Source organism: Melitaea cinxia, chromosome 29 (genome assembly GCF_905220565.1).
Source record: "Melitaea cinxia chromosome 29, ilMelCinx1.1, whole genome shotgun sequence".
Lineage (NCBI taxonomy): Eukaryota > Metazoa > Arthropoda > Insecta > Lepidoptera > Nymphalidae > Melitaea > Melitaea cinxia.
This window is the reverse complement of record NC_059422.1, coordinates 3,158,683-3,186,464: the sequence shown is the minus strand read 5'-3', so window position 1 is coordinate 3,186,464 and position 27,782 is coordinate 3,158,683. Positions and strand designations below refer to the sequence as shown.

General features: G+C 33.1%; 1 protein-coding gene and 2 long non-coding RNA genes across 3 annotated transcripts; all 3 read left to right on the top strand.

The window, feature by feature from the left end:
- Positions 1–223: 223 nt before the first annotated feature.
- LOC123667969 lies at positions 224–1,175 on the top strand. The gene is made up of 2 exons (XR_006745497.1): positions 224–281; positions 686–1,175. It is a non-coding gene; the product is annotated as an uncharacterized LOC123667969 (long non-coding RNA).
- A 7,974-nt stretch (positions 1,176–9,149) lies between these two features.
- On the top strand, positions 9,150–15,302 carry LOC123667713 (circadian clock-controlled protein daywake-like). The gene is made up of 5 exons (XM_045601553.1): positions 9,150–9,171; positions 9,521–9,743; positions 13,207–13,337; positions 14,092–14,247; positions 15,097–15,302. The coding sequence occupies exons 1-5, from the start codon at positions 9,150–9,152 to the stop codon at positions 15,249–15,251; spliced, it is 687 nt and encodes a 228-aa protein (XP_045457509.1). The 3' UTR covers positions 15,252–15,302.
- Positions 15,303–24,237: 8,935 nt separating this feature from the next.
- Positions 24,238–25,268, top strand: LOC123668007. The gene is made up of 2 exons (XR_006745506.1): positions 24,238–24,387; positions 24,829–25,268. It is a non-coding gene; the product is annotated as an uncharacterized LOC123668007 (long non-coding RNA).
- Positions 25,269–27,782: the final 2,514 nt, after the last annotated feature.

Genomic DNA, 27,782 nt, shown 5'->3' with positions numbered 1-27,782 from the left:
GACATTTACTTTGCGCAGTCGGAAACTTGGAGTTACAATTTTGTTATTCCTTCTCGTGTTTACGATGCGATTATTACTATTTACCGACAACAGATACCTAAAAATATATTATTATTTTTTTTCAGAAAATATTCAAGTAGACATGCTTATTTTGTTTGATATAATTGAAACTGAAAACGGTAAACATCGAATGAATGTGAAGCGTCACCGCTCTGGATTTACCATCAAAACTGGAGTAGAGTATGACTACAGTAACTTCTACAATGGAGACAAGAAAAAGCGTAAGTTTTATTTATTTTCGAACTATTTTATAATTTTAAAGATCATTTATTTCTTAAAAGAATCAATTATTAATTTACTGACATGAGACTACAAATAAGAAAAACACACTGGGTACATTAATTTGTTACTTTTTCAATAAAAGTTTGAAACACTAACTTAAGCCATATTTTATTCGAAATAGTTATCAAATGCTTGTCTTTATGAGCTGAATTTCCCTATACAGAGGGGTTTAGGCTCAATGATACTAATACTACTAGAAGTATTTACTTTAAAAAAGAACTTTTAGATGAACTGTAAGAAACTGTGTATTTATGCACATAAATAAGATTTTTTTTTTAAGGTTACTACCGTGTATTACTGTTTGGTAATCAATTATTTAAACGAATAATTAATTTTGTTACAGACGAAGCATTCCACGACGTTCTGAATAAGAACTGGGTGACAGTAACGAGCGTGTTCGGAGATAAATTTTATTACGCAATTTTAGATACTATATATGAGGCAATAAAAACGTTTACACGTTCTCACGATTTGGAAGATTTGTTGTCGTTTCCATAAGTATTCGTTTACGAAATAAATCGACAAAAAACTTCTATTTTGTAACCAATGTTCTATGTGGTTATGATATGAAAATTCAACTTTAAAGTGTAACTTTATTTGAAATTGTGACTTTGTATATGTACGCAACTACCACTGTTCATAAATATTTCCCTTCATCAACAATATCTGCTTGTAAAAAAATCTGTTATTATATTAATTTCTGTTATTTCATAACTATCATAATTATTATTATAATCATCATTAAATGTTAAATAACTTTGCGTTGGTGATTAATTGGTGATAAATCGTTTTAACTTATAAAATGCAAGGAAATAAAGTTATCCTAATTAAAACTTGTATAATTAATTTGACCACCTTAAACTAAAATACTATAATCTACTAAATTTTTTATAATTCTGATTACGAATCTAATACAACCTTTCTGGGAGACTTTGATCCAAACAATGTTTGTCACAAATTTTTATTTTTCAAAAGAGTAACTGCGGAGTTTCTTGCTTATCCTTCTCTGCAAAATCTACATTCCGAATCGGTGGTAGCTTTAATTTTACAAAAATAAAAATTTATTTTTAAAGTTTTAATTTTTAAAATGATGATTCGACAGTGCTAACGGGGCCTATTTGTATAAAGCTGTTTTTGATTTTGATTTGAATTGGTTTGTCAAAAAACATTTGAATACAAATGATTGTCATGTGCGGGGGTCGAAACCGCAACTGCCAGCGCAACAGCCGCAAACCAGTGCAGTGTGCGCCAACGCGGTTCATGTATATATAAAGTACATACAGAAAAAAAATAATTATAAATGTTTAAAAACATCTATTAAAAATTGGTTGTCTGTAAAGTTGGTTTACGGACGATAGTTTAACGTGACAACGTCATAACAAAACATCTCCTCGGACGCATAGGCCAATCGAGTGGAAGAGAGATAGATCCAGCGCAAGCGTACAATGGTGCAGGTAACGGGACAAGGAGCGAAACAGGACAATGAGTCATCCTTTTTTCGTGCATCCTGCTGCGCTCGCATTGATTTTTTTTAAATAAATAGTTAGGATACTTTGTTAATATTTTGTTACACTTTATTCTTTAGATGTTCTAAAAGCTTTTAAGAGTCTTAATATTAAAAAAACAAATGATCTGTAGAGCATTTCAGTTAAATTAATTAGTTCCATCATTGATGACCTCGCTCCGTACTTAGCTTTAATTTTTAACAATGCTATTAAAGTGGGGTTTTTTCCAGATTTGCTATTGTAACGCTCTTAATCTAATTGCTTCATATCTATCTAATAGAATTCAACACGTATAACACGTATTTAAATTTTAATATTTCACACAATAAACGGAACGGAACGGGTCGATTCTGGGTCCATTTCTTTTTTTAATATATATAAATGACCTGCCATTTTATGTTAAATATATTTGTGATATAGTGCTATTTGCAGATGACACTTCTCTAATATTTAAAGTTGATAGGAAAAAAGTAAATTATGATGACGTGAACGTTTCTTTGACGCGAATTCAAGATTGGTTTAAAATAAACAACTTGGTTTTGAACGCCAAAAAAACCAAATGCGTTATGTTTTCGTTACCTAATGTTAAGCATCCAAATTATAATTTTATAATAAATAATGAGAGGCTTATTATCAGTGATACTACAGTTTTCTTAGGGATACATTTGGACTCAAAACTTCAGTGGAATTCCCATTTGTCATCCTTGAATGGTAGACTAAGCTCCGCAGCATTCGCAGTTAGAAAAGTACGATAACTGACCGACGCTGCAACTGCACGCTTATTATATTTATCTATTTCCATAGTGTTATATATTACGGCCTGTTGCTGTAGGGTAATGCTGCAGATATTGAGACTATATTTATCTTGCAAAAAAGGGCTATTCGCGGCATTTACGATCTTGGACCTCGAGTCTCCCTACGGTATGTTTTTCAAAAGGTAGACATATTAACAATTGCGTCGCAGTATATTTATAACAATTACAAATATGTATATTCACCAAAATATTCATTGTTTTGAAATAAATAGTAATAATCGCATTGTAAACACGAGAAGGAATAACAAAATTGTAACTCCAAGTTTCCGACTGCGCATAGTAAACGTTTCCTTTCTGGGTCATGGTATTCGCATGTATAATAAAGATTTTGTAATTGTCTCAACATAAATTTAAAGTTTTTATTAAAAAAAAAATAATAGATAAAGCTTATTATTACTCGGTGCAGGATTACACAGTTAATAAAGATGTGTGGACTTAGTGACGCTGTATTTCATGCAACATGTAAACATGCAACAATTTTGTACTAAAACACAGTTTATATATCATTTTCAAAAGAGTAACTGCGTAGTTTCTTGCCGATTCTTCTCTGCAGAATCTACACTCCGAATCGGTTGTAGCTTCACTTTTACAAAAATAATAATTTATTTTAAAATTTTTAATTTGTAAAATGACGATTCGTAAGTGCTCTTGGAGCCTATTTGAATAAAGCTATTTTTTATTTTGATTTTGACTACTAATACCTCCAAAACATGCGTATAAAGTTTCATAATGATCGGTTATGTAGTTTTCGCGTGAAAGCGTAACAAACAAACTTACATTCACATTTATAATATTAGTAGGATTATATTATTTTTTGTAATGTACTTATCTAGTAATAAATAGAACTACATATGTATATATTGTGTTAGAAAAAAATGTAACACATTATAAATTAATAGGTTAAGAAATTGTCAAATTATTTGGTGCAAATAAAGAATTTATTATTATTGCTATTATTTATTTATTTAAATCATTAATAATGTCAAAGTTTATCAAATTACTTGATTAGTAATTATTTATTGTAAAATGATAACAATATAATAACGGACGTTGACTTGTTTTGTTCCAGTTTATTTTTACAATAAATTGTAAATAAAAATCATGTATACTGATTTAAATATATTTTCTTATTGTTTCAACTACAAATAAAACCATACTATTTAATAACCAAATTTAATATTAACTTAACTCATACAGTTGCTTAAATAACAATAAGAATTATTTATTAAAATGGAATAAATAACTCTTACATATAAATAACTATTTAATAAATAGTTAGTCATTATGGAATTATGACAGAAAATATCTTAGTTAAAGTACTGGCCGTTGAATCAATTATATTGGCAAGAAATTAGGATACTAAAAATCACTAATAACGGAAACGGAACTGTCTGTCATTAGTGGCTTTTAATACTCAAAAGCAACCGCAAAATATAGAACTCAAAATAAGAGACTAAATAATTTTTTAATTTTGTATTGAATGAGAGAAAAACATTTAAAATTTTACGCGTTAGAGTCAGAGCGTCCACGTAGATTTTTCGTCAGAGTTGACACCATTCCTCCGAAAGTAATGTCCATCCATCAGGTATCCCACCATCTTCGCTACTGATTTCAGAAGCCCGATTAAAAGCGGAAACAGCAATGCTGGAGGAATACGAATCGCAAGAAAAAGAAAAAATACGTGGGCCTACATCACGACCATGTGAACCACATATCAGAAATTGAAGAACTACTTAAGAATTCCAAACATTTTTGAATATCATATCAAAAATTGACCGCTCCAGCGGGGATCGAACCAGTGTCTCCGACTGACCGTGTCGGCGCGCTAGCCAATTAAGCTATGGAACGATGTACCCGTTAGATCGAAATTTTTGATATGATGATTTTTATTTTCGGTTTAAGCGAACCGTGCCGCCGTCTATAGTGAGTTCTTTACAGAGACCCATAACTATTCAAAGTTTCATATTACAATGAAAATCTTTGACAGGAGACGACACCATGCTATTTTTAATATGTACGATTTATTTTGATATGATATTCAAAAATGTTTGGAATTCCTAATGTGTGGGTAACACAAAAATAAATCGTACATATTGAACTACTTAAGAATTAACAATAATTGAATGATTGGCCTTGGAACTTAAGAAGCCGACCGATGGCGGGATAACCATCCAACTGCTGGCTTTGAAATACACAGGCCGAAGACGGGCAGCAGCGTCTTCGGTGTGACAAAGCCAGTACTGCGGTCCCCAACCCGCCTGCCCAGCGTGGTGACTATGGGCAAAACACATGAGTTCACGTTATTTTTGGCGTAAACTTGTGGAGGTCTATGTCCAGCAGTGGACTGTATAGGCTGTAATGATGAATGATTGGCATGTATGATGAATATAAGTGACTCTAATAGAATGAGTGCTACCAAAATACCTTCCTTTTCGTCTAATCATAAACGTATCAAACAGGCCCACGGTGCGCCTGATGGCAAGCGGATACCGTAACTTATGGACACCAGCAACACCAGGAGCATTGACAGCTCATTACCAACCCTTTCACCGATCCTACCCCAAATCTCTGGCTACCTTACAAGCACAATATTACCTGAGAGCAATATTATTTGCCTGTGATCTTCTCTAAGGCTGAGATACTTCCCCATTCCTGCTGCTCCAAATTATGTGCAAGACATTACTATACTTCGGGTTTTGATATATTCGAAGAGGTGGCAACAACTTCTTAAAATTTTTAGTATAAAAAAACTGTAATGGAAACGCCTCTTTCTTATAGCACGCTTAAAGCACGCTTACGTCAAGTATGGTATTCATCTGTTAAGATAGAGCATAACAGGAATTACCCTGGTCTAAAATTGGAGCAACTTGATTGGGGAGGAGGGCAAACCTCAATCCTACAGAAGATCACAGGTAACTCTCAAGTAGTGATGTTCCTGTGGCAAGTAAGGTGTCCAAAATAGACTAAAAGGAACGGTTGTGGTTTCCTAATATATCATAATTGTGTTTGCTCGCAAACGAAAAAAATCCCGACTTCAATTACATCGACGAGTAATACAACGTAGATCGACGAAAAAATAGTCGAGTAACTACGCGTTATCAAAGTTTACTCAAAAAGTAATTATCAGATCTCGATAAAATTTATATGTGACCACATGATAAACATCAGCTTTTGATTAAATTATAATTGTGTTTGCTCGCAAACGAAAAAAAACCGACTTCAATTACGTCGACAAGTAATACAACGTAGATCGACGAAAAAATAGTCAAGCAACTACGCGTTATCAAAGATTACTCAAAAAGCAGTTATCAGATCTCGATAAAATTTATATGTGACCACATGATAAACATCAGCTTTCGATTAAATTAAAAATTATCAAAATCGGTACACCTAGTAAAAAGTTATTACGGATTTCCGAGAGTTTCCTTCGACTTCTCTGGGATCCCATCATCAGATCCTGGTTTCCTTATCACGGTACCAAACTAGGGATATCTTCTTTTCAACAAAAAAAGAATTATCAAAATCGGTACACCCAGTAGAAAGTTATGTGGTATAATACAACGTAGGTCGACGAAAAAAGCGTCAAGTAAAAACGCATTATTAGATATAACTCGAAAAGTAGTTGTTAGATCTCAAATAAATTTAAATGGGACCAATTGGCACACATCACCTTTCGATTAAAACAAAATTTGTCGAAATCGGTCTACGCGGGCAAAAGTTCTGATGTAACATACAAAAAAAAAAAAAAAAAAAAAAAAAAAATACAGTCGAATTGAGAACCTCCTCCTTTTTTGGAAGTCGGTTAAAAAATTATCAAAATCGGTACACCCAGTAAAAAGTTATTGCGGATTTTCGAGAGTTTCCCTCGATTTCTCTGGGATCCCATCATCAGTGCCTAGTTTCTTTATCATGGTACCAAACTAGGGATATTCCCTTTCCAACAAAAAAAGAATTATCAAAATCGGTACATCCAGTAGAAAGTTATGCGGTATAATACAACGTAAGTCGACGAAAAAAGCGTCAAGTAAAAACGCATTATTAGATATAACTCGAAAAGTAGTTGTTAGGTCTTAAATAAATTTAAATGGGACCAATTGGCACACACTACCTTTCGATTAAAAAAAATTGAAATCGGTCCACACGGTCAAAAGTTCTGATGTAACATACATAAAAAAATACAGTCGAATTGAGAACCTCCTCCTTCTTTGGAAGTCGGTTAAAAAATTGATATATGTATTACGAACCTCTCGATAGACAAACTCGAACTTACCCTATCAAGAATTTCGTAATAAGTACATAAATATTTTTTTCTTAAGAAAAAAAAATACAGATAAAAGGTTAAATACAGATAACATAAATGAGTACAATTTTTTTTCTTGTTTTCGTGTTAACGACACATATATATACAGTGTAAAAGTCTGTCAACTGTACTCTTACTGTTTTACTGTGCTTCTTGTTTGAAAGTTAGAAGATATTTATTGAAAATGATTAAATTTTTTAGTTGTTTAAGTATTTATATCGTGGTTTTGGAGTTATCTTCAGTTTTGGGAGGACGTAAGTATATTCATACTAAATATATATATCAAATTAATTAACATTGATATTTATGGTTATTAGACAGTGGATAAATAGCCTTTACTTGCCAGCACTATCGTCAATTTTTTTATTTAATATCAAGTTAACTTATTACTTCTGATAACAAATAAGTTAACTTATTAACTAGAAGATAGTAGAGATCAGCTAGTGATATATTTTTTTAAATTATATATCACGAAGGTAATTAATATAGTAATCTGTATTGGTATCGCTTTAGAATATCGCACTCTACTGCTTGACATGGACATTCCTAAACTCGACCTGCATTCCGGATATCCGCAAACTATATCAATAATTATTATAAGCCAAAAATATCATAAAATGCCCTATCCAAATCTACCTAAATAAAAATGAATGTTGCTAAGTGCATAACTCGAGAATGGCTGGAGCAATTCGGCTAATTTATTTTTTTGTATGTTCCTTAAGACCAACGGAAGGTTTTAAAACAAAAAAAAAATAATAATAAATTAAAAGTAGAGATATAAATAAAGTGACTCATAAATTTTTCACACTCATAAATCGTTACATTGATTTAATTTTACTATTAACTTATGATAGAACGAAGTCTGTCCGGCCAGCTAGTATATGAATGAATAAATAACACTTGATTCTACGGGGCTTACAGCCGAAATATCATGATGGTCTAAGATCCGAACCTAAATCGATCTTCACCGAGCTGATAATAGAATGAAACATACTTTATTATAAAATTAGTATATTATAAGGGCTTCAATAGAACCAATCCGTCGTTTTTGTTCCTAATTTTTTTTTTTTTTTGGACACACATTACCTAAACAAATGAAACAAACTATGCTGAATTAGTCGACAACATAACCCTAGTTTGAGGTCAGATTTCATTGAAAATGAAATCACTTAAAATAATTTTCAATAGTCCAAATGGGAACAATACGCAATGAACACTTGTAACCTCCGCATTATCATACAATACGCTCTGAACCGTGCACGTAACATCCGCCCAGCGTTATTCAGTGATACCGGGAATGTGTCCTGTATGGCGACAGATTCGTGTAATTAACCCTGGAAAGATAACGTTACTTTATACTTTTATAGTACATAAAGAAAGACCATACGTCATTTTGACATATATATATTACTAGCTGTGCCCGCGACTTCGTCCGCGTAGAATTTACGCTTCAGCTTGTGATATCCCACTACTGAGCATAGGCCTCTTTCCCCATGTAAGAGAAGGATCAGAGCTTAATCCACCACGCTGTTCCAATGCGGGTTTGCGGATATATTCCCTACAATGAGTAACAATCGCTATCAGGTGTACATGATAACAACCTGGACGACGTGCGTGCGTGAAATTTAAAAAAAAAGTTATTATTCAGTTCGCAGAGTTATAAATAAATTTCTAAAATAAAAGTAGCCTAAGTTACTCCTTATTACATCAGCTATCTGCCAGTGAAAGTCCCGTCAAAATCGGTCCAGCTGTTTCAGAGATTAGCCGGAACAAACAGACAGACAGACAAAATTTGTAAAAAAATGTATTTTGGTATATGTACCGTGTATACATCCATATATGCATTTAGTAAAAAGCTGTTATTTTAATATTACAAATAGACGCTCCAATTTTATTTATTTGTATAGAAGATATAATAACAAAGTTATAACGCCAAGTTTTTGAAGCCCAAAGTAAACGTCTTGTTTCTAGGCCATGTGTTTCACATCCCAAGTGATTTTAATGACAAAGTGTGGTGTGACTTTAGTGGCACTGAATATTAATACACATGACTGATTTTATAATGATTGGTGGTTTTTAAAATAGTTACAAATTTGATTTCTTGCCGATTCTTCCCAACATTTCGAACTTTCATAGCTGTTCTCTAACATTATATAACAACAACTACTACAACAAACTAGAAATACAATGCATAACCAGAAACAAACGCGTAAAGTAAGGTAGAAGGCAACTTTACATCATTAGACATCGTTTAGTAATGTCTAAGAAACAACGAGTGTGTCATAGATATACGAAACGTAACTGCCTACGAAAGAAAGGGAGAAAGAAAATATGTACTTGCACCTCTCTCTTGCTTAGGTCATCTCGCCCGCTTTAACCAGCTTAGTTCACAAGTCAAGCGTGCGTAAAGAAGTATTACCATAAAAACAATGCTTACACACGCAACGCGGGTGTTTCGATTGACGTATTATGTTATTTATTAATTGTTAAAAATCCAAATAAAGGGTTCATAAAATTATAAGTATGAAAATTCGATGATTTATATTTATTTATTTCAGAACAACTCTCGTACACAAAATGTTCGATGCAGGACTCCGAATGTTTGACAAGTGAAGGTCAAAAGTTTGTTAGGACGTTTGTAAATGGAATCCCCGAATCTCACGTAGAGAAACTGGACGAAATGTTTATAGAAACAATTGAAATCAATACAGATGCTGTCGATCATGAACTGCAGAACGTAAAAATAACAGGTCTGAAGGACGCCAAAATCAACGATATTAGGTAAAGTTATTTAAATTTTTGAAATGCGTTCTTCCTTTAATTATTTGATATGTGTACACATTAGATTTGTTGGCGTTCGAGATTCTGGAGGATTTGATGCATTTTTAAAGGAACTTAACGTTACAAAATTAAATTTAGTTTTTTTTAAATTAGCTCGTAAGAAGTATGCCATGTATAAAAATTTTGCAGCAAAAAAGCTAAGTGTGTGATGACGAAGTTTTAAAATAATTCATTTTGAGTAATTTCTCAATCAAAAGTTAAAAAAATTACAAATACCTACGTAACATAATTGTGTTTGCTCGCGAACAAAAAAAACCGACTTCAATTATATCAACAAGTAACACAATAATCGTAGTTAGACGAAAAACAGTCAAGTGATTACGTAATTATTAGATATAACTCAAAAATTACTTGTTAGATCGCAATCAAATTTACAACAGGACACACACCACCTTTCGATTAAAATAAAAATTATGGAAATCGGTCCACTCAGTCAAAATTTCTGAGATAATTTATGTAAAAAAGTACAATCAAATTGAGAACCTCCCAATGTTTTGGAAGTCACTTAAAAACGGCAGCTCGCGCCTCCCAGTGCTGCCACACGTACGAGCGGAGGCGGGTTACAAGCAAAATTTCAAACTTGTCGGATCGCCAACGAACTTACTCGGCGATTTTAAAGTACGCGTACTTAGGGTGACACACGAGCGAAAAAGATCGTCGAGCCACAAGTTCGCAAACTTACTCGCACGTCTATCACCCCTATAAGGTATGCATCCAATATGTCAATTTTTTTCTGGGATATTTTGATTTTATTTTTAAGAATAACTAATACAATTGTCTATAATAATACCATTTAAAATTCAACTGTGTGTCATTTTTTTATATCTTTAGTTCATGACTTTTTATTGATGTAACAATATCGATGAATCATAATAATGTCGAGTAAATTGGTCGAGATCTAACGAGTAATTTTTGAATTATCCCTAATATCTCCTAATATAGCGCATGTCGTTGAGTATTTTTTCGACTAACTAAAAAAATTAAGTTGACTTGAGAACCTATTTTTTTAAGTCGGTTTAAAATGTCGCATATTTATTGGTTGGTGCCTATTTATATTCTCGTTCTTTTTATCAATCTTTTACAGAAATTTCTCAAGTTCATTAACACTGTAAGCAACTGTATAAAAATTGATTAAGACTAAGTTTTCGTAATTGGGATCAGCTATCATGTTTTGATATCAATACTAATATTATAAAGCTGCAAAGTTATTTTTGTTTTTCTTTAAACTCGCTAATCTCAGGTGCTACTGATTCAACACAATACACACGATTACAAAATTATTTTTGTGTTGGGTAGCCCGTTTACCGAGGAAGCCGAGGCTATTTATAAGCCACGGGGCACAGCGATTAATTAAATAATATCACTGGTAAACACTGTTTTCGTCACACGATCTTGTTGATGATTTTTGTTCATGTTGATGTATCCTCATTAACAATATATAATAATTTTGTTTCAATCACGTCCAGTTTTTTATGACAGCTACATATTCATTTCTGACGTCATACACGTGTCTTTTTTGAATAACTTCAGTTGGACGACTGTATAACTATTGCATTAAATTAACTTACATCTTATGTAGTTACATCGCAAACATGCCACGAAAGTGTTCTAACAACCCCGGCAGTTTTTGCTATGTGTGTGGAGAAGTAATTTTTATATCTCAACGTCGAAATTTCACATCACATAATTGAACAGTACTATGTAGACTATTTTGGATTTCCTTTGAGGAATTAAGATAAATCCTGCGTTCTACATAAATGTCGTGTAGCATGTGTGAGACTGCTATTAGGTTGGATTAAACAAGAACACAGTCATATACCATTTGCAATTGAAAATGATTTTGTCCGAAGCAAAAGATCATGTAAGTGATTGTTATTTTTGTTTGACCCAAACAAAAGGCATTACAACCAATTTCGAACACACTATCCAGTATCCAAACTTATCTTCGGCCAACCCACCCTACATAGTGCCAAACTGATAAAAAAAAAAATCGTAAAAACTATGCCTAAAGATGTCATTGGATTTGTATTTCTTAAAGAGAAATTGCCCAAACTCAGCGAGGCAAATATTAAAGATGAAATATTTGTTGAGCCACAAATATGGTAACTGATAAAGGATAAGAGCTTTGAAGAAAAACTGAATGATCAGGAAAACCTCGTCTAGAAATGTTTTCTGAACGTTGTCCGAAATTTTCTAGGAAACCATAAATCGGAAAATTACAAAAACTTAATAAATGAAATTATAATGTCATATAAAGCTTTGGGTGTAATATGTCCTTAAAAATACATATGCTGGACTCTCATCTGGATTTCTTTCTGGCAAATTTGGGAACTGTGAATGACGAACAAGCAAGAGGTTCCATCAGGACATTTCCTTAATGGAGAAGCGCTATCAAGGGAAATGGAGCCCAGGAATGAAAGCAGATTATTATTGGAGACTTAAAAAAGACCTTCCAGAAGCCAAATATTCACGAAAATCTAAAATATTTATTCTATATCAAGCAATAATTTCTCTAAATGTAGCTGATGTTTGTACTTTTTACGAAAATATATGTTTTGATGTCACAAGGAAACCTGACGTGTCAATTTTTTTTCATTCACATATTATTGTTTGATGGCCCTAGTACATTCAAAATTTGATACAAGTACTCATGTGACAGAAAAAAAGTTAAAATTTTGTTGACCAGTGTATTTTTACATTTCATACTAGAATCTCTATTACAACTAGACAAGTATTTTTAAGTTTGTCAAAAACGGATTATCTTTAAAAAACTCTCATGCAATGTATTATTTCCTTTAAAATATGCACAATGTATGCACATGTAACTAATGTGTTTTATGAGAGCCTTCTCCCTCCCTTCCAAAAAATTTTTTTGGTTCATTTTATTAATGCAAGAAGAATTTTGAAAGTCTAAATATGTCTGTCTTTGTCGCGCCGAAGACGCTGCTGCTCGTCTTCGGCCTGTGTATTTCAAAGCCAGCAGTTGGATGGTTATCCCGCCATCGGTCGGCTTTTTAAGTTCCAAGGTGGTAGTGGAACTGCGTTATCCTTTAGTCGCCTCTTACTACACCCACGGGTAGAGAGGGGGTGGCTATATTCTTCATTGCCGTAACCACACAGCCCTGCGGTTACCAATCCGCCTGCCCAGCGTAGTGACTATGGGCAACACATGAGTTCATGCATGTTGGCGCGAACTTGTGGAGGCGTATATCCAGCAGTGGACTGCGATATGCTGAAATGATGATGATGATGATGATGAAGTATGTCTGATCCTATATAATCTAGAAAGTTCTCCTATTTTAAATTTTGATTGGCCGCCGACTACATTTTCGTGGAATATACATAATTGACAATTGACTACCTAATAAGGTTATGACAAGTTTATACCTTTTTTTATTTACAGCTTCGATAATAATTTCAAGCTAATGCGTGTATCCTTTGACGCAAATTTAACGACAAACTCCGAATACACACTGGACGGAGTTTTGTTCAGACAGCCAATCAGTGGTACGGGGACAACGACATATCATATTAGTGAGTAATTTTTAAAAGATTTATATACTAGCGCCCCCCACCGGGTCCTAATGAGATAAAAACTACCCTATCTCCCAAGTTAGAACAAATTACAGATACTTACAAAATTTGATAAAAATTGGTTCAGTAGTTTCAGAGTTACATACCGATAGCTGCGCCACCTACCGGGTCTAATTGAGATAAAAACTACCCTATCTCCCAAGTTAGACGAATTACAGATACTTACAAAATTTGATAAAAATTGGTTCAGTAGTTTCAGAGTTACATACCGATAGCTGCGCCACCTACCGGGTCTAATTGAGATAAAAACTACCCTATCTCCCAAGTTAGAACAAATTACAGATACTTACAAAATTTGATAAAAATTGGTTCAGTAGTTTCAGAGTTACATACCGATAGCTGCGCCACCTACCGGGTCTAATTGAGATAAAAACTACCCTATATCTATTATTTAAACATTAGTCGTTTTGTCGTCTTTCGGGTTAGCAAGTTTAAATTAAGAAGTCGAACGAAACAATATGTCGTCTATTTTCCTTTCTCTTTTGAGATGCCCCAGTCTTAGCCAGTCACTTATATTATGTTGCACAATTTTGTGGGGCCGTTTATAAGCATCAAATGTAACTAGCCTACTACAGAAACTTAACTCACTCACTTCAGCCTATCGCAGTCCACTACTGGACATGGGCCTTCACAAGTTCACGCCAAAATAGCTTGGCTACAGAAACCTAAAAAAGTAAATTATTATTTTTTTCAGAAAATATTCAAGTAGACATGCTTATTTTATATGATATAATTGAAACTGAAAATGGTAAACATAGAATGAAAGTGAGACGTTACCGCTCTGGATTTACCGTCAAAACTGGAGTAGATTACGAATACAGAAACTTGTTCAATGGAGACAAGAAAAAGAGTAAGTTTGATTTGCTTTTGAATTTGTTGTTAAAGATCATTTATTTATCATATGAATACATTTACTGATATGTGATAACAAATACGAACAACACTCTGGGTACATTATTTTGTTACTTTTTTATTGAATGTTTAGACACGTTAAGCCAACATTATATTTTTACTCGAAATAGTCGTCAAATGCTTGTCGTTATGTATTGACCTTCCCTATACAGAGGGGTTTAAGCTCAATGATACTAAATTACTATTGCTACTAGAACTTCTTTCTTATTTTTTGACCCAGGGGAAATTCCTTATGGATGACCACGGCCCGGGGGAGCCGTGGGTTATGTCCGACTCACATGGACCAAAACCCCTGGGTTTTCCTTCGACACGCCTTGGTGGAATTACGGGGACGCGGTTTCATCCCGCTAGTGATTGCCCTAAGGGCTCGTTGCCATTAGTAACTGCTGAGAGGTTTTCGAAATCAAGGTCGCCTCCCATCTCAAGACTGTGCAATGAGGACGACACATCCCCCGTTCTATCGCTTCGCCCACTGGTCCGGCGTTACGGCGGCAGATTGGCCAGATAGGCCCTGCGTCGCCGACCGCGCCTTCCGCAACGAATCGGGAGTGAGTTTGGATCTCGTTCTCGCTCCCATTCTGCCGCTTCCTTCTGCAGCATTAGAACTTCTTACATTACACTAGAATTTTAAGACAAACTGTAAGAAACTGTGTATGATCACTGTTTGGCGAAGGCCTAGTATTTACGCACATAAATATAATAAAAATATTTAAACATCATGAAATGCTTTTTGGTAATCGATAATTTTAAAAGAATAATGTGTAATAATTAAATAATTTTGTTCCAGACGAAGCAGTCCACGACATTCTCAATAAGAACTGGGTCACAATAACGAGCTTGTTCGGAAATAAATTTTATTACAAAATTTTCGATAATATCTTCGACGCAATAAAAGCGTTTACACGTTCTTACGATTTGGAAGATTTGTTTTTGTATCCATAAGTATTTGTTTACGAAATAAATGGACAAGAAACTTTTTTTTAACCAAGATTCAAATGCAATAATGAAATAAAGTTATCCTAATTAAAACTTGTATTATTAATGTTACAGTCTTAAACTAAAATATTATCATAAGAGTTGGCATACATGTGCCCCAGGAATTGCAACTATTGAGAAAATCAGTGCGATGTAAGTTCTGCAGAATTGATAAGTGTGTTTGCTCGCAAACGAAAAAAATCGACTTTAATTACATCGACTAGTAATACAACGTAGGTAGACGAAAAGATAGTCAACTAAATACGCGTTATGAAAGATTATTCAAAAGTAGTCGTCAGATATCGATCAAATTTAAATAAAGCCACAAGGCAAGTACCAGCTCTCAATGAAAAAGAATAATCGATATCGATACACCGAGCAAATACCTATGAGGTTAAAATACAACGTAGGTAGACGAAAAAATAGTCAAGTAAATACGCGTTATTAGATAAAACTTGAGAAAACTTGTCATATCTTATTTAATTCCAATGAAACACATGACACGCACCTTTCGATTAAATAAATATATCATCGAAATCGGTTCGCCCAGTAAAAATTTCTGAGAAATTACATTAATTTTTTTTATACAAACTAATAAACGGCGTACTTGATTGCCCTCAACTTCTGAATAAATTAGATATTTATGTACCCACTCGAATGCCGAGACATGGTAAATACAAGCCTTTTGCAGTGAGACGCAGCTATACTAACCTAGGTTCAAATTCTCCCATAAATAGACTTGTGCGAGAATACAATAAACTAGCTAGGTACATCCACTCTGGAAATTGATATATTTAGTGACAAGTTGACAAAATTCAAAAAAGTAATTAAAATTAATGACTCAAATAATGTAGTATAATTTTATTATATATTAAATCTTGATTAATGTTAGTTACATTTATTGACGACTTTAAGTTCTTCATATTTTTTTTTTATTATTACTGAAAAGATAAGATTAAAGCATGGAAATATTATAAATCGGAACAGTTAATATTTGATCTAAATCAACTGTACTTCAATTTATGTTTTATTCTCTATTAAATTGAAATGGTCAAAATAATGTGACGTTATTAGTTATTTGATTTTAATTAATTATATTAAATTTTAACTAATTATAAAGAATGATATTATAATATATTGATTATATTGTAATTTAGTCTTATCATAAAAGCCGACATTACAAATGATTGCAGGTAGGAGGTATACACCTACTTAATTTATTATAGGGTCATTGCGCCTGTTCGCGTCCACTTAGTGCAGTTGGCAAGTTTGAAGAAGAAAATAAAAATGTCCCCGCACTAATTTCTATGAAAAATTTATTTACTGTGTTCATTATATAGTCTATTTAAAGATTAATTTTTAGTTTTGTTCGAAACGTCTTGTTATTATTTTATTTAAATACAAACTTCAGAATTAGGCGATTTACCTAGTTTGCGTCCATAAAATCCAATTTGCGTCCACCCGCTGGACCACTTCGCGTCCACCAGCTTAGAAAAGGAATAAAGAGGTGATATTTTTATGATAATGTAAAGAGAGGTTGGATTTTAATCATTTATTTATTGAAGAATTATAGTTATTTAAAAATCAACATATTAAACATTAATAAATCCATTCATCCATCCATTGCGGACGCAAAGTGGAAGTTTTATAAATTCGGTGTAGTAGTTCGCGTCCACCTTATTTTAACTGTTAACTATAAAAAAAATAAGCAAATTCATAATTATTATAATTCCTTTTATCATAACCAACGCCTAGAAACAGCTATGTATTCAAAATAGACATAAAATAATAAAAGACTTACTTTCAAACGAACCGCTGCCCACTATTTTCTTCTCATTATTCCGTGCCTTCGCGCTGTCTTGTTGAACAGCCCTCACTAACTATTTTTTTTTACCCAGGATTGCTTGGACGCACAGAACTTTTATCTATGCGTGCGTGCCTCTTATACATTGAGGTATTGCCGGTAATTACTTTTCGACTTATTGGTGTCTTAGTATACTTAATATCGAGACTTTTGAAAGTGAGATCCGTAAAATGGACGCGAATTGGGCGGTGGACGCGAACAGGCGCAATAACCCTATAACTTGATAAAAAATAGATGTAGATAGTTTCCTATTTCTCAAATTCTAAATTTTGTTTTTAATTAATACTATTGACGAAATCATCGAAAATCAGCCGTAAATGTTTTTTTTTTCTTTTAATCTTCAATTATTTTTATTTTTGGTCATTAATTATTGTGAACACGTTGTGACATTTTGAAAATATTACGATTGTGAATTTAAATGTTTTTATAATTATTTTGTTGTATGAAATTTATAATAATTGTTTTATCTATTGACATATGGAGGAGTTCTCTTAATTTTGTAATGTATTTTAGTTTACTCTGAGATTTTAGATATTTATTCTCGTTGTTTATTGTTTTGTTACTAATCAAATAACTACAGTTGTCCATTTATTGACTATGTTCCACTTTGGATCTTTTCTGTGTTCTCTATTTGTTATAATTATTATTACTATTTTTTTTAATCATTGTCCAGACATATTCATTGTCAAAGACCTTAGAAATTGTTAAATTATTAAGTTAGCCCAACTGACTACTAAATTCTTTTTAATCTAGAATAATTTTATTGTACTAATATAATTAACAAATGCGACGTTTTGATACTTTGCTAACGTTATTGTACAATCATAGTCAAATGTGACTAATTGTAAAAATATGAAATACTATTTGATTGATTATTCGAGCGTCATTATTGTAAATGCCGTGCCCATCTGTATTTGCGGGTACACGAAAATTTTAACAAAATGTAGGTACGTACGCTAGATAGTTTGCTGTGTACCTTCCGTTGATGAGCCTTGAATAAATAAATAAAAAATAATAATACAGTCGAATTGAGAACCTCATCCTTTTTTGAAAGTCGGTTAAAAAGTCATTAATTGTGTGATTTACTCTTGTAATTGATTTAACCATTTATAAATCATGACACAAATGACGACCGCTCTGGTGTAATGGTGCGTGTGCCGTGACGGTCGTCGGTTCGATTACCTTCGGATTCCCTCGGAGTGGATATTTCTTTGTTTACGAATATTTCTTTGCGGTTTAGATGTCTGTCCTTGTAATAATAATAAATAACTTATTATTTACTGCCAATTCGCAGTGGAGCAGCGTGTGCCTATGCCCAGCAGTGGGATATTAGAGGCTGAATGCTTGCTTGCTTACTGGATAATTTAAAAATAAATAATTATGATTTGTAAAATTAAAATTAAAATTTCTCTTGAATCCTAATTGAATAAATGTATGTATTAGTTATTTGATTTAATTAGCATCACGAAATCATCGTTACGAGAATGCTGATACAAAGTCTTAATTGAGGTCATACGTTGCAAGTGCGACTTGTGACATGACGCGCAGGCGTCAGCGGTTCTGTCATAGACACGGCATGTAAATTGCTTTAGTACATAAATAAATAAAATATACTTTAATAAAATTAAGCGGATAATTTCAGGAACTTGTAATAATTTATACAATTTTAACTTACTGGCTTTTAATTTGGTATAAACTCATACTTTTATAATCTTAGAAAAGATCAATGTTTTAAACCTATCAAATTCATGTTAGCCAATACATTTTTTTAGATGATAAATCAATAAAGCTAGACCCCTAACATTTATTATAAGCAACTTTACCTAAAAGCAATTTAAATTTTCACAAGGACGAGTATATGTTCTGGCTTGTTCTTGTTCTGGTTTGCTATAAACCGACTTCAATTACATCGACAACGTAGGTAGACGAAAAAATAGTCAAGTAAATACGCATTATCAAAGATTACTTCTAAGATTAAAAATAGATGTCGTTCGATTCTCAGACCTACCCAATATGCACAGAAAATTTCATGAGAATCGGTCAAGCCGTTTCGGAGGAGTTTAACTACAAACACCGCGACACGAAAATTTTATATATTAGATATATATATGTACGGTCGAATTGTGTAACCTAATAATTGTGTTTGCACGCAAACTAAGCAAAACCGACTTCAATTATATCGACAAGTAATACAACGTAGGTAGACGAAAAAATAGTCAAGTAAATACGCATTATCAAAGATTACTTCTAAGATTAAAAGTTGTAATCAGACCTCGATGAAATTTAAATGTGACCACGTGATAAATATTGACTTTTCATTAAATTAAAAATCATCAAAATGGGTACACCCAGTAAAAAGCTATGCGGATTTTCGAGAGTTTCCCTTGAATTCTCTGGGCTCCCATCGTCAGATCCTGGTTTCCTTATCATGGAACCACACTTCCGATGTCTCCTTTACAACAAAAAAATAATTAACAAAATCGGTTCATAAACGACGAAGTAATCCCTGAACATACATAATATATATATGATATGGTCGAATTGAGTAACCTAATAATTGTGTTTGCAGGCAAACGAAGAAAAACCGACTTCAGTTATATCGACAAGTAATACAACGTAGGTAGACGAAAAAATAGTTAAATAAATACGCATTATCAAAGATTACTCCAGAAGTTGTAATCAGATCTCGATGAAATTTAAATATAACCACATGATAAACATCAGCTTTATCAAAATCGGCACACCCAGTAAAAAGTTATGTGGATTTTCGGGAGTTTCTCTCAATTTCTCTGGGATCCCATCATCAGATCCTGGTTTTCTTATCATGGTACCAAACTAGGGATATCTTCTTTCCAACAAAAAAAGAATTATCAAAATCGGTTCATAAACGACGGAGTTATCCCCGAACATACATTAAATATACATATAATAAAATGGTAGGAAAGTCAAAACTGTACATTGAATATTTTTTTTAAAGAATACTTGGGATGTGATCTACAATCGATGCCGAAGCCAAAAATATGGTTTTTAGAATTTTTGTCTGTTTGTCTGTTTGTCTGTTTATCTATTTGTCTGTTTATCTGTTTGTATGTATGTATATCCGGGATAAACTCAAAAAGTACTGCATGGATTTACTTCAAATTTGGCACGAATATTATTAAGAAGTCGGGTCAACATATAGGCTACATATTATCACGCTATCACCTACGGGGAACGAGCAGTGAACCTTTATCTCTTTAATGCATTCTGTAACAACGCGTAATCTAACGACGCATATTTGAATGTTGTTGTTATTATGTTAATGCTATAAGCTAGCTTCACACTATAAATAAAGACATTCTGTAGTATATTTAGTATCAGCATTGCACACGTGCGAAGCCGGGGTGGGTCGCTAGTATATATATATATATATATATATATATATATATACTAGCGACCTAGCTATATCCTCCAATCCGACCGTATATATATATATATATATATATATATATATATATATATATATATATATATATATATATATATACGGTCGAATTGAGTAACCTCCTCCTTTTTTTGAAGTCGGTTAAAAAAACCTTAAAAAGAGCAAATGAGTCGCTGCAAATATGCTAATGACTAGTTATAATTTAAATGTCGGTAGATTAAAAATAATTAAAACAACGGGTTCATATATAATAAAGCTGCCATCGACTAATTCTATTACCTCTTCTAACGTTCTTGAGCTCACTGCTTAAATAATTGTAGAAAAGATAGAACGCATTTTATTAAAAATGATTAAATTTTTGAGTTTCGTAATTATTTTAGTTGCGGCTTCGCTGATATCTCCTACTTTAGCAGAACGTAAGTTTGTTAATACCTATTTTATTACCATTTTATTAGCACCATAATTTAATTACTTTATTCAGCCTTCAACATGCCACTGCTGGACGTAGACCTCTTTCTCGACATAGGAGAAGGATCGAGCTTAATCTACCACACTGTTCAACTGCAGATTGGGGAACATATACTAATAATGAAGTCCGAACCTTACAATCACACAATTACAATGTACTGTGTGGCTACGAGTACTGTATGGCTACGGTACTAAAGAATATAGCCACCCCCTCTCTTTCCATGGGTGTCGTAAGAGGCGACTAAGGGATAACACAGTTCCGCTACCACCTTGGAATTTAAAAAGCCAACCGGTGGTGGGATAGCCATCCAACTGCTGGCTTTGAAATACACAGGCCGAAGACGGGCAGCAGCGTCTTCGGTGCGACAAAGCCAGCCCTGTGGTCACCAACCCGCCTGCCTAGCGTGGTGACTATGGGCAAAACACATGAGTTCATGCTATTTTCGGCGTAAACTTGTGGAGGCCTATGTCCAGCAGTGGACTGTATAGGCTGTAATGATGAACCTTACAATAATTTAACGATGTATCACCAGACTAACCATATTAATTTCTTAATTTGCTAATGTTGGGTATATTGATACTCGCGTCTCCTAAACGAATTTATTGTGGAATAACGTACGTTTACGGGGAATTAAATTAAAAACGTTGGCAGTAACCCCTTTGAATAAAAATACTTAATCTTTGCGCATAAAAATGTGCCAGCCATCTCATCAAATGTCAAAACAGTTTAAAACCTCGATTACTTAAATTAAAAAAAAAACCGAACTATAAGTTAATAAGTTCAATATTTGTGACAATCACGTGTACTAAATATAAACATAACTCAGTACCAAGAAAGCGAAGTTAAAAACAAGTCTTAATTTACCTAAATTGATACAAAAATATATAAAAAAGATGAGATACTCGTCAATAAAAATATTAAAACATTTATATCTTTCAGCGCATCTCTCGTGCAAAAAATGTTCGATACAGGACTCCGAATGTTTGACACGTGAAGCCCAGGAGCATCTTAAGCAGTTTACTAACGGAATCCCAGAGTATCATATAGAGAAACTCGATGATATGTTTATAGGTACATTTGAAATCAACGCAGATGGTGTACACCACGTACTACATAATATCAAAATAACAGGATTGGGGAACGCTAAGATCAACGACATTAGGTATAATTTTTAAGAGTATTTAAAATATTTGTGGAATAATTGTGTTTGCAGACAAACGAAGGAAAACCGACTTCAATTATATCGACAAGTAATACAACGTAGGTAGATGAAAAAATAATCAAGTAAATACACATTATCAAAGATTACTCAAAAAGTTGTAATCAGATCTCGATGAAATTTGAATGTGACCACATGATAAACATTTCGATTAAATTAAAAATCATTAAAATCGGTACACCTAGTAAAAAGTTATGCAGATTTTCGAGAGTTTCCCTCGATTTCTCTGTGATCCCATTATCAATCAGATCGTGGTTTCCTTATCATGGTACCAAACTAGGGATATCTCCTTTCCAACAAAAAAAGAATTATCAAAATAGGTTCATAAACGACGGAGTTATCTCCGAACATACATAATATATATACGGTCGAATTGAGTAACCTCCACCTTTTTTTTGAAGTCGGTTAATAAAATTAATTGAGGTAGGGCCTAGCATTAATTCAGGTACTTAGGGCCTCATCCTACCTATCACTGGATAATTCTTACTCAAAATCTGGAACAAACGTTTTGGGGAAGTATCACTACCTTAAAGAAAATCACGGCTGCAAGTAGTGTTGTGTACCTTTGGCGAGTCAGGTAGCGAGCTCCTGGGGAGGATCGGGTGTAGGGTCAGCGACGAGCTTGCAATGCTTGTGGTGTTGTGTTTATGGGCTACGTTAAGCATCAGATGGTCCTTACGTTTGTTTGCCGTATAAAAAAACATAGCTGAACTTCAAGAAGCCAGCGCTGTAGCTAAAATGTGTAAAAGAATGTAATATTTCAATAGCTATAGCAAACAATGGTAATCGCAAAAACTTTTTATTACATTTAGAAAATATAACCTTTTTTTACGTGGGGATAATCCGTCATGAATACCCTCCAGCGCGGGGGCGCCAGAGGGTTATGTCAGACTCCTAGTGACTGAAAAACCACCACGTGTGACCAGTCGCTGCTAGCTTCGATTGAAATTGTCTGTTTTTTTTTTCACAGCTTCGATACCTATTTTAAGCTGATTCACATTTCCTTCGACGCAACGTTAGATATAAATGCTGATTACACAATTGAAGGAATGTTCTTCGCGAAACCCATTAGTGGAGAGGGTACGACGACGTTTACTGCTAGTAAGTAGTTTTGAAGAAATTTATTTATAACTTAAAGAAAATTGTGCTATTATTTTAATTTATTCCTATTTTTAACTTATGCTTACGATTCAACCTGTAATATATTCCACTGCTGGGTATAGGTCTCATTCCCCGTGTAGGAGATGGATCAGAGCTTAATCCACCTAACTGCTCCAATGCGAGTTGGCGGATGTTTTTAACTTCCACAGTGAGACTAAAAGATAAAACTGAATTATTTATCATTGAATCTACCCTACTTATATCCACCTTTATTTGACCTCTAAATTCAAATACTGCTAGAAACCGTCAAAAATGTGTTTAGTGGCGCTGTGTGTTGTATGCAATATATGACTAAATTCATAATGAACGAAAGCTGTGTAGCTACGGCAGTAAAGAATAATAGCCACCCCCCTTTATTCCTATGGGTGTCGTAAGAGGCGACTAAGGAATAACACAGTTCCAACCTTGAAACTTATAAAGCCGACCGATGCCAGAATAACCATCCAACTGCTGGCTTTGAAATACACAGGTCAAAGACGTGCAGCAGCGTCTTTGATGCGACAAAGCCAGCCGTTCCTGCCCAGCGTGGTGACAATGGGCAAAACACATTATTTCACGCCATTTTTAGCACGAACTTGTGGAGGCCTATGTCCACCAATGGACTATGATAGACTGAAGTGATGACGATGATGATGAGTGAATGAAAGGTTTTTTTAAACATAAACAGCGGAACTTTGTGACGATTCTTTTCTGTATCATCTACATTCCAAATCGGTGGTATCTTCACATTAACTATAATAAAGTACTTTAGAGTATGTTAAAATTTATTTTATTTTGATTTCGATATTGATAACGATTGATTTATTTCAGGGGACATTCAGATAGATTTGCTGATATCGTATGATATCAATGAAAATGAAAATGGTAAACACAGATTAGTAATAAAACGTTACCGCTCCGGATTTGCCATTAAGGATTGCGTGGAATACCAATATGAGAACCTTTTCAATGGTGATACTGAAAAGGGTAAGTTTTTATTTATTTTGATATTCTTAATGAATGTATTCATTAAAGCTATGAAAAAATAATACAGCATCGTTGTCCCACGGCTGGTTAACAGATATAACTTTGTAATGAGTAACAAATATTCTCTATATAGATATTAGCCGATATTGAGCGTTCGACGATAGTGAGGGTTGCAAATAGCAAATAGTTTCTGTTTTCTTATTGTAAAATTATTTAGTACTCATTATATATCTATAAAATCTTGAATTAAACTCAGTATTCGTGCCGAAAACTAACCATATTAAACTGGATTTGTTAACATACATGTGAAAGTCCCATACGCTGATACACAAGATTGACTGTGGTGACAATATTTGACAATATTTAAATAGAAATTAATGAATTACTTTTTTATGGTTTAAATAGAATTATATTTATTTTAATCAAATAATATTGTTCCAGGTCAAGTCGTCAACGATCTCCTCAATGAGAACTGGGTGACAATAACGAACTTGTTCGGAAGAGATTTTTTCTCTAAGATAGTTGATAAAGTTTTCAACGCAATAAAAACATTTGGTCATTCAAATTATTTCGAAGATATATTTTTGTATCGATAATTTTTTTTTTTTTTTGATTGACTTATGAATAACATACTTGTTAAATTTAATGCGATTATAATATTAAAAAAAAAATTTGTTAGATGTGATCAATATATCTGTGTGACCATGAATTTCACTGACCATAATATCGCTATAGCTATAAGTTTCTTACTTCTTCTTTCATTTTTCTTTCTTTGTCAACTTTTGTTTCTTAAGTCTGCTTAGCAATCGATTAGATTTACTAGCGAACAAATTATAATAATGTTATTCATCAAATAAAATAACAATTTTTTTAAATTAAAATTGGTATTTTTTTTCCTACCTTTATCATTTAAAGTAAAGACAAACAGCCTCAGAAAAAATTAAGTATCTACTTTGAGATTAAAGTATAAATACGTTTTACAGAATTTTAAATTATTCTGAATATTTCAAAATTATAGAAATAAGTTGAGATAAAATTCTTTTAAGTGGTACAGTTGAAATAATGAAAGAAGCATTTAATTGTGGGTAGATTAATAAAAATTCAAGCAATGGGTATGTAAAGAATGGAGTAGAATAACCAATCATTTGTGCTGACTTGAGTTTGGCGTTTTAACTGTTACATGTGTATCTGTAAAAGATAACGATTGAAAATGATAAAATTTTTGAGTTATTTTAATATATTGGGTGTGGTTTTGCAGCTATCTTCTATATTAGCTGAACGTAAGTCTAATGTTTGTATATCATTGGATCTTTTTAGTCTACTAAACTGACTTACTAATATATTAAAACAATAATATTACTAAACAAATTAAATTAGGCTCTTTTACTTGTAAGTTAAATCTACCGTAAAAGTGTGTTTTTTTAATCATAAGATAAAGTTTAGTTCTCCGTTTTATTCTGCTATTATATTACCGATTCTCTTGATATAAAAAGTTCAAGTCTTTATGTTACTAAGAGATATCTAAATATCCTACAATCTTAGTCAATTCAAAACTTGAATTTAAATCGTACCCCACATCGCTTGTAGCCAGGGGCGGATCCATCGTTGTGGGCATGATGGGCAAGCCCATAACCGTCGGCCAAAACATTTAACCATTATTTTTCGTTGACGCTATTGTTTTATGGAATGGCTGGCCTAAAAAACAATCAGCGTATATTCCGGATATTTCTCTCGATTATTTTGATTATTTTATATCAAAATGGCCTAGGTCTACCCACAATCCTAAATCAGATCTGACTTCCTCCGATAATTGGTTCCATACCAAAGATGCGCGGTACAAAAGGAAAAAGTCAAATTCGTTTAATATAAAAATCGTTTATAAGTCATGATTGTTTATGAGCGAGTTCGTTCTCCGATTAGAACTTCGTTGATTTTCCTGAGGTTGTAACCACAATCTTTTTTGAGTGCTTCCTTTTTTGTCCGCCTACAAAAGCGACGCCAATAACTCAATCTAATGAACCGATAGCTTAGTTTACTAATATATTCATATAAAAATAAAATAACTCTCTGTACCAATAAAATATGGTATGGTGTTTTTTTATATATTTTTTTTTCTTCTTAATGAATACTTCTTACACTGTTTGCCTCGCTATATGAAACACTTACTCATGACCATGGGTTGACTGGAAGAAATCTCTTTCAGAGATAAGTCCACCTTTGCCATAAACCTTTCTATTATTTTATGTTTTATATCTATTTTTTGAGTGCAATAAAGTATATAAGTAAAATATTCAAGTTTTTATATCTTTCAGCTCAACTCTCGTACAAAAAATGTTCGATGCACGACTCCGAATGTTTGACAAGTGAAGGTCAGGCGCTTCTTAAGAAGTTTGTTAATGGAATCCCAGAGTCTCACGTAGAAAAGCTAGATGAAATGTTGATAGATTCAATTGAAATTAAGACAGACGGTGTGATCCATAAACTGCACAATGTCAAAATATCAGGACTGAGCGACGCTAAGATCAATGACATTAGGTACACCTTACATAAGTATTTGAAATATTTGTATGCAAAACATTAGGTTCACTTTTTAAATACTTTTCTTCTCCATTTTCTAATGCAATGAGAATTTATATAATCTGACTAACTGAAACATTACATAATATAGAAGAAATATTTTGTCCATAAATATTCTATCCGCTCACAAAATTACCCTTAATTACTTGTTTATTAAAGCTTAATAACTTGTTTACTTACAGTAGATAACAATTTAAGCATTAGCTTAAATTGTTATCGAAGCAAACATTTACATTTATATATAGTATAAAACAAAGTCGCTTCCCGCTGTCTGTATGCTTAGATCTTTAAAACTACGCAACGGATTTTGATACGGTTTTCATTAGAAAATAGAGTTATTCCAGAGGAAGGGTTATATGTTTAAATACATGCATAATATAGTAGAGAAACGCTGATGGTTTTTGCAATCGTGCGAAGCCGGGTCGGGTCGCTAGTATGAAATAAACTAAAGTTAACTTGAATAAAGAATATTTTGATTGATTCGTGAAAATTTTATTAAACATTTAATTTTATTATACATACTTACTCACAACTTAAGAACTAAATATTTACACATTGTTTTGGTATAAACCATGTCCATGTGTCCATGTGGAATTATGCCAAGAATGCTGGCAGCATTTCCTCGTTGAATCGCTATGCCGATTCTCTGAGCAAAAAATGCACCAGCCCACTTGTAAAAAAAAATTTGATTGACAATTTCAGTTGCGTCGTATATTATGTAGCTGATCCATCAGTTTATTTGTCTACGTACTTATGTATGTATATCTATTTCCGTATTTTTTTTTCTTACAGCTTCGATAACAATTTTAAGCTGATCC

Excerpts from the sequence above, each read along its gene's own strand:
- LOC123667713 (XM_045601553.1), top strand. The coding sequence starts at position 9,150 with ATGCATAACCAGAAACAAACGC. Across the intron at positions 9,744-13,206 it reads GCCAAAATCAACGATATTAG|CTTCGATAATAATTTCAAGC; the intron begins GTAAAGTTATTT and ends TTTTATTTACAG. Across the intron at positions 13,338-14,091 it reads GACAACGACATATCATATTA|AAAATATTCAAGTAGACATG; the intron begins GTGAGTAATTTT and ends TATTTTTTTCAG.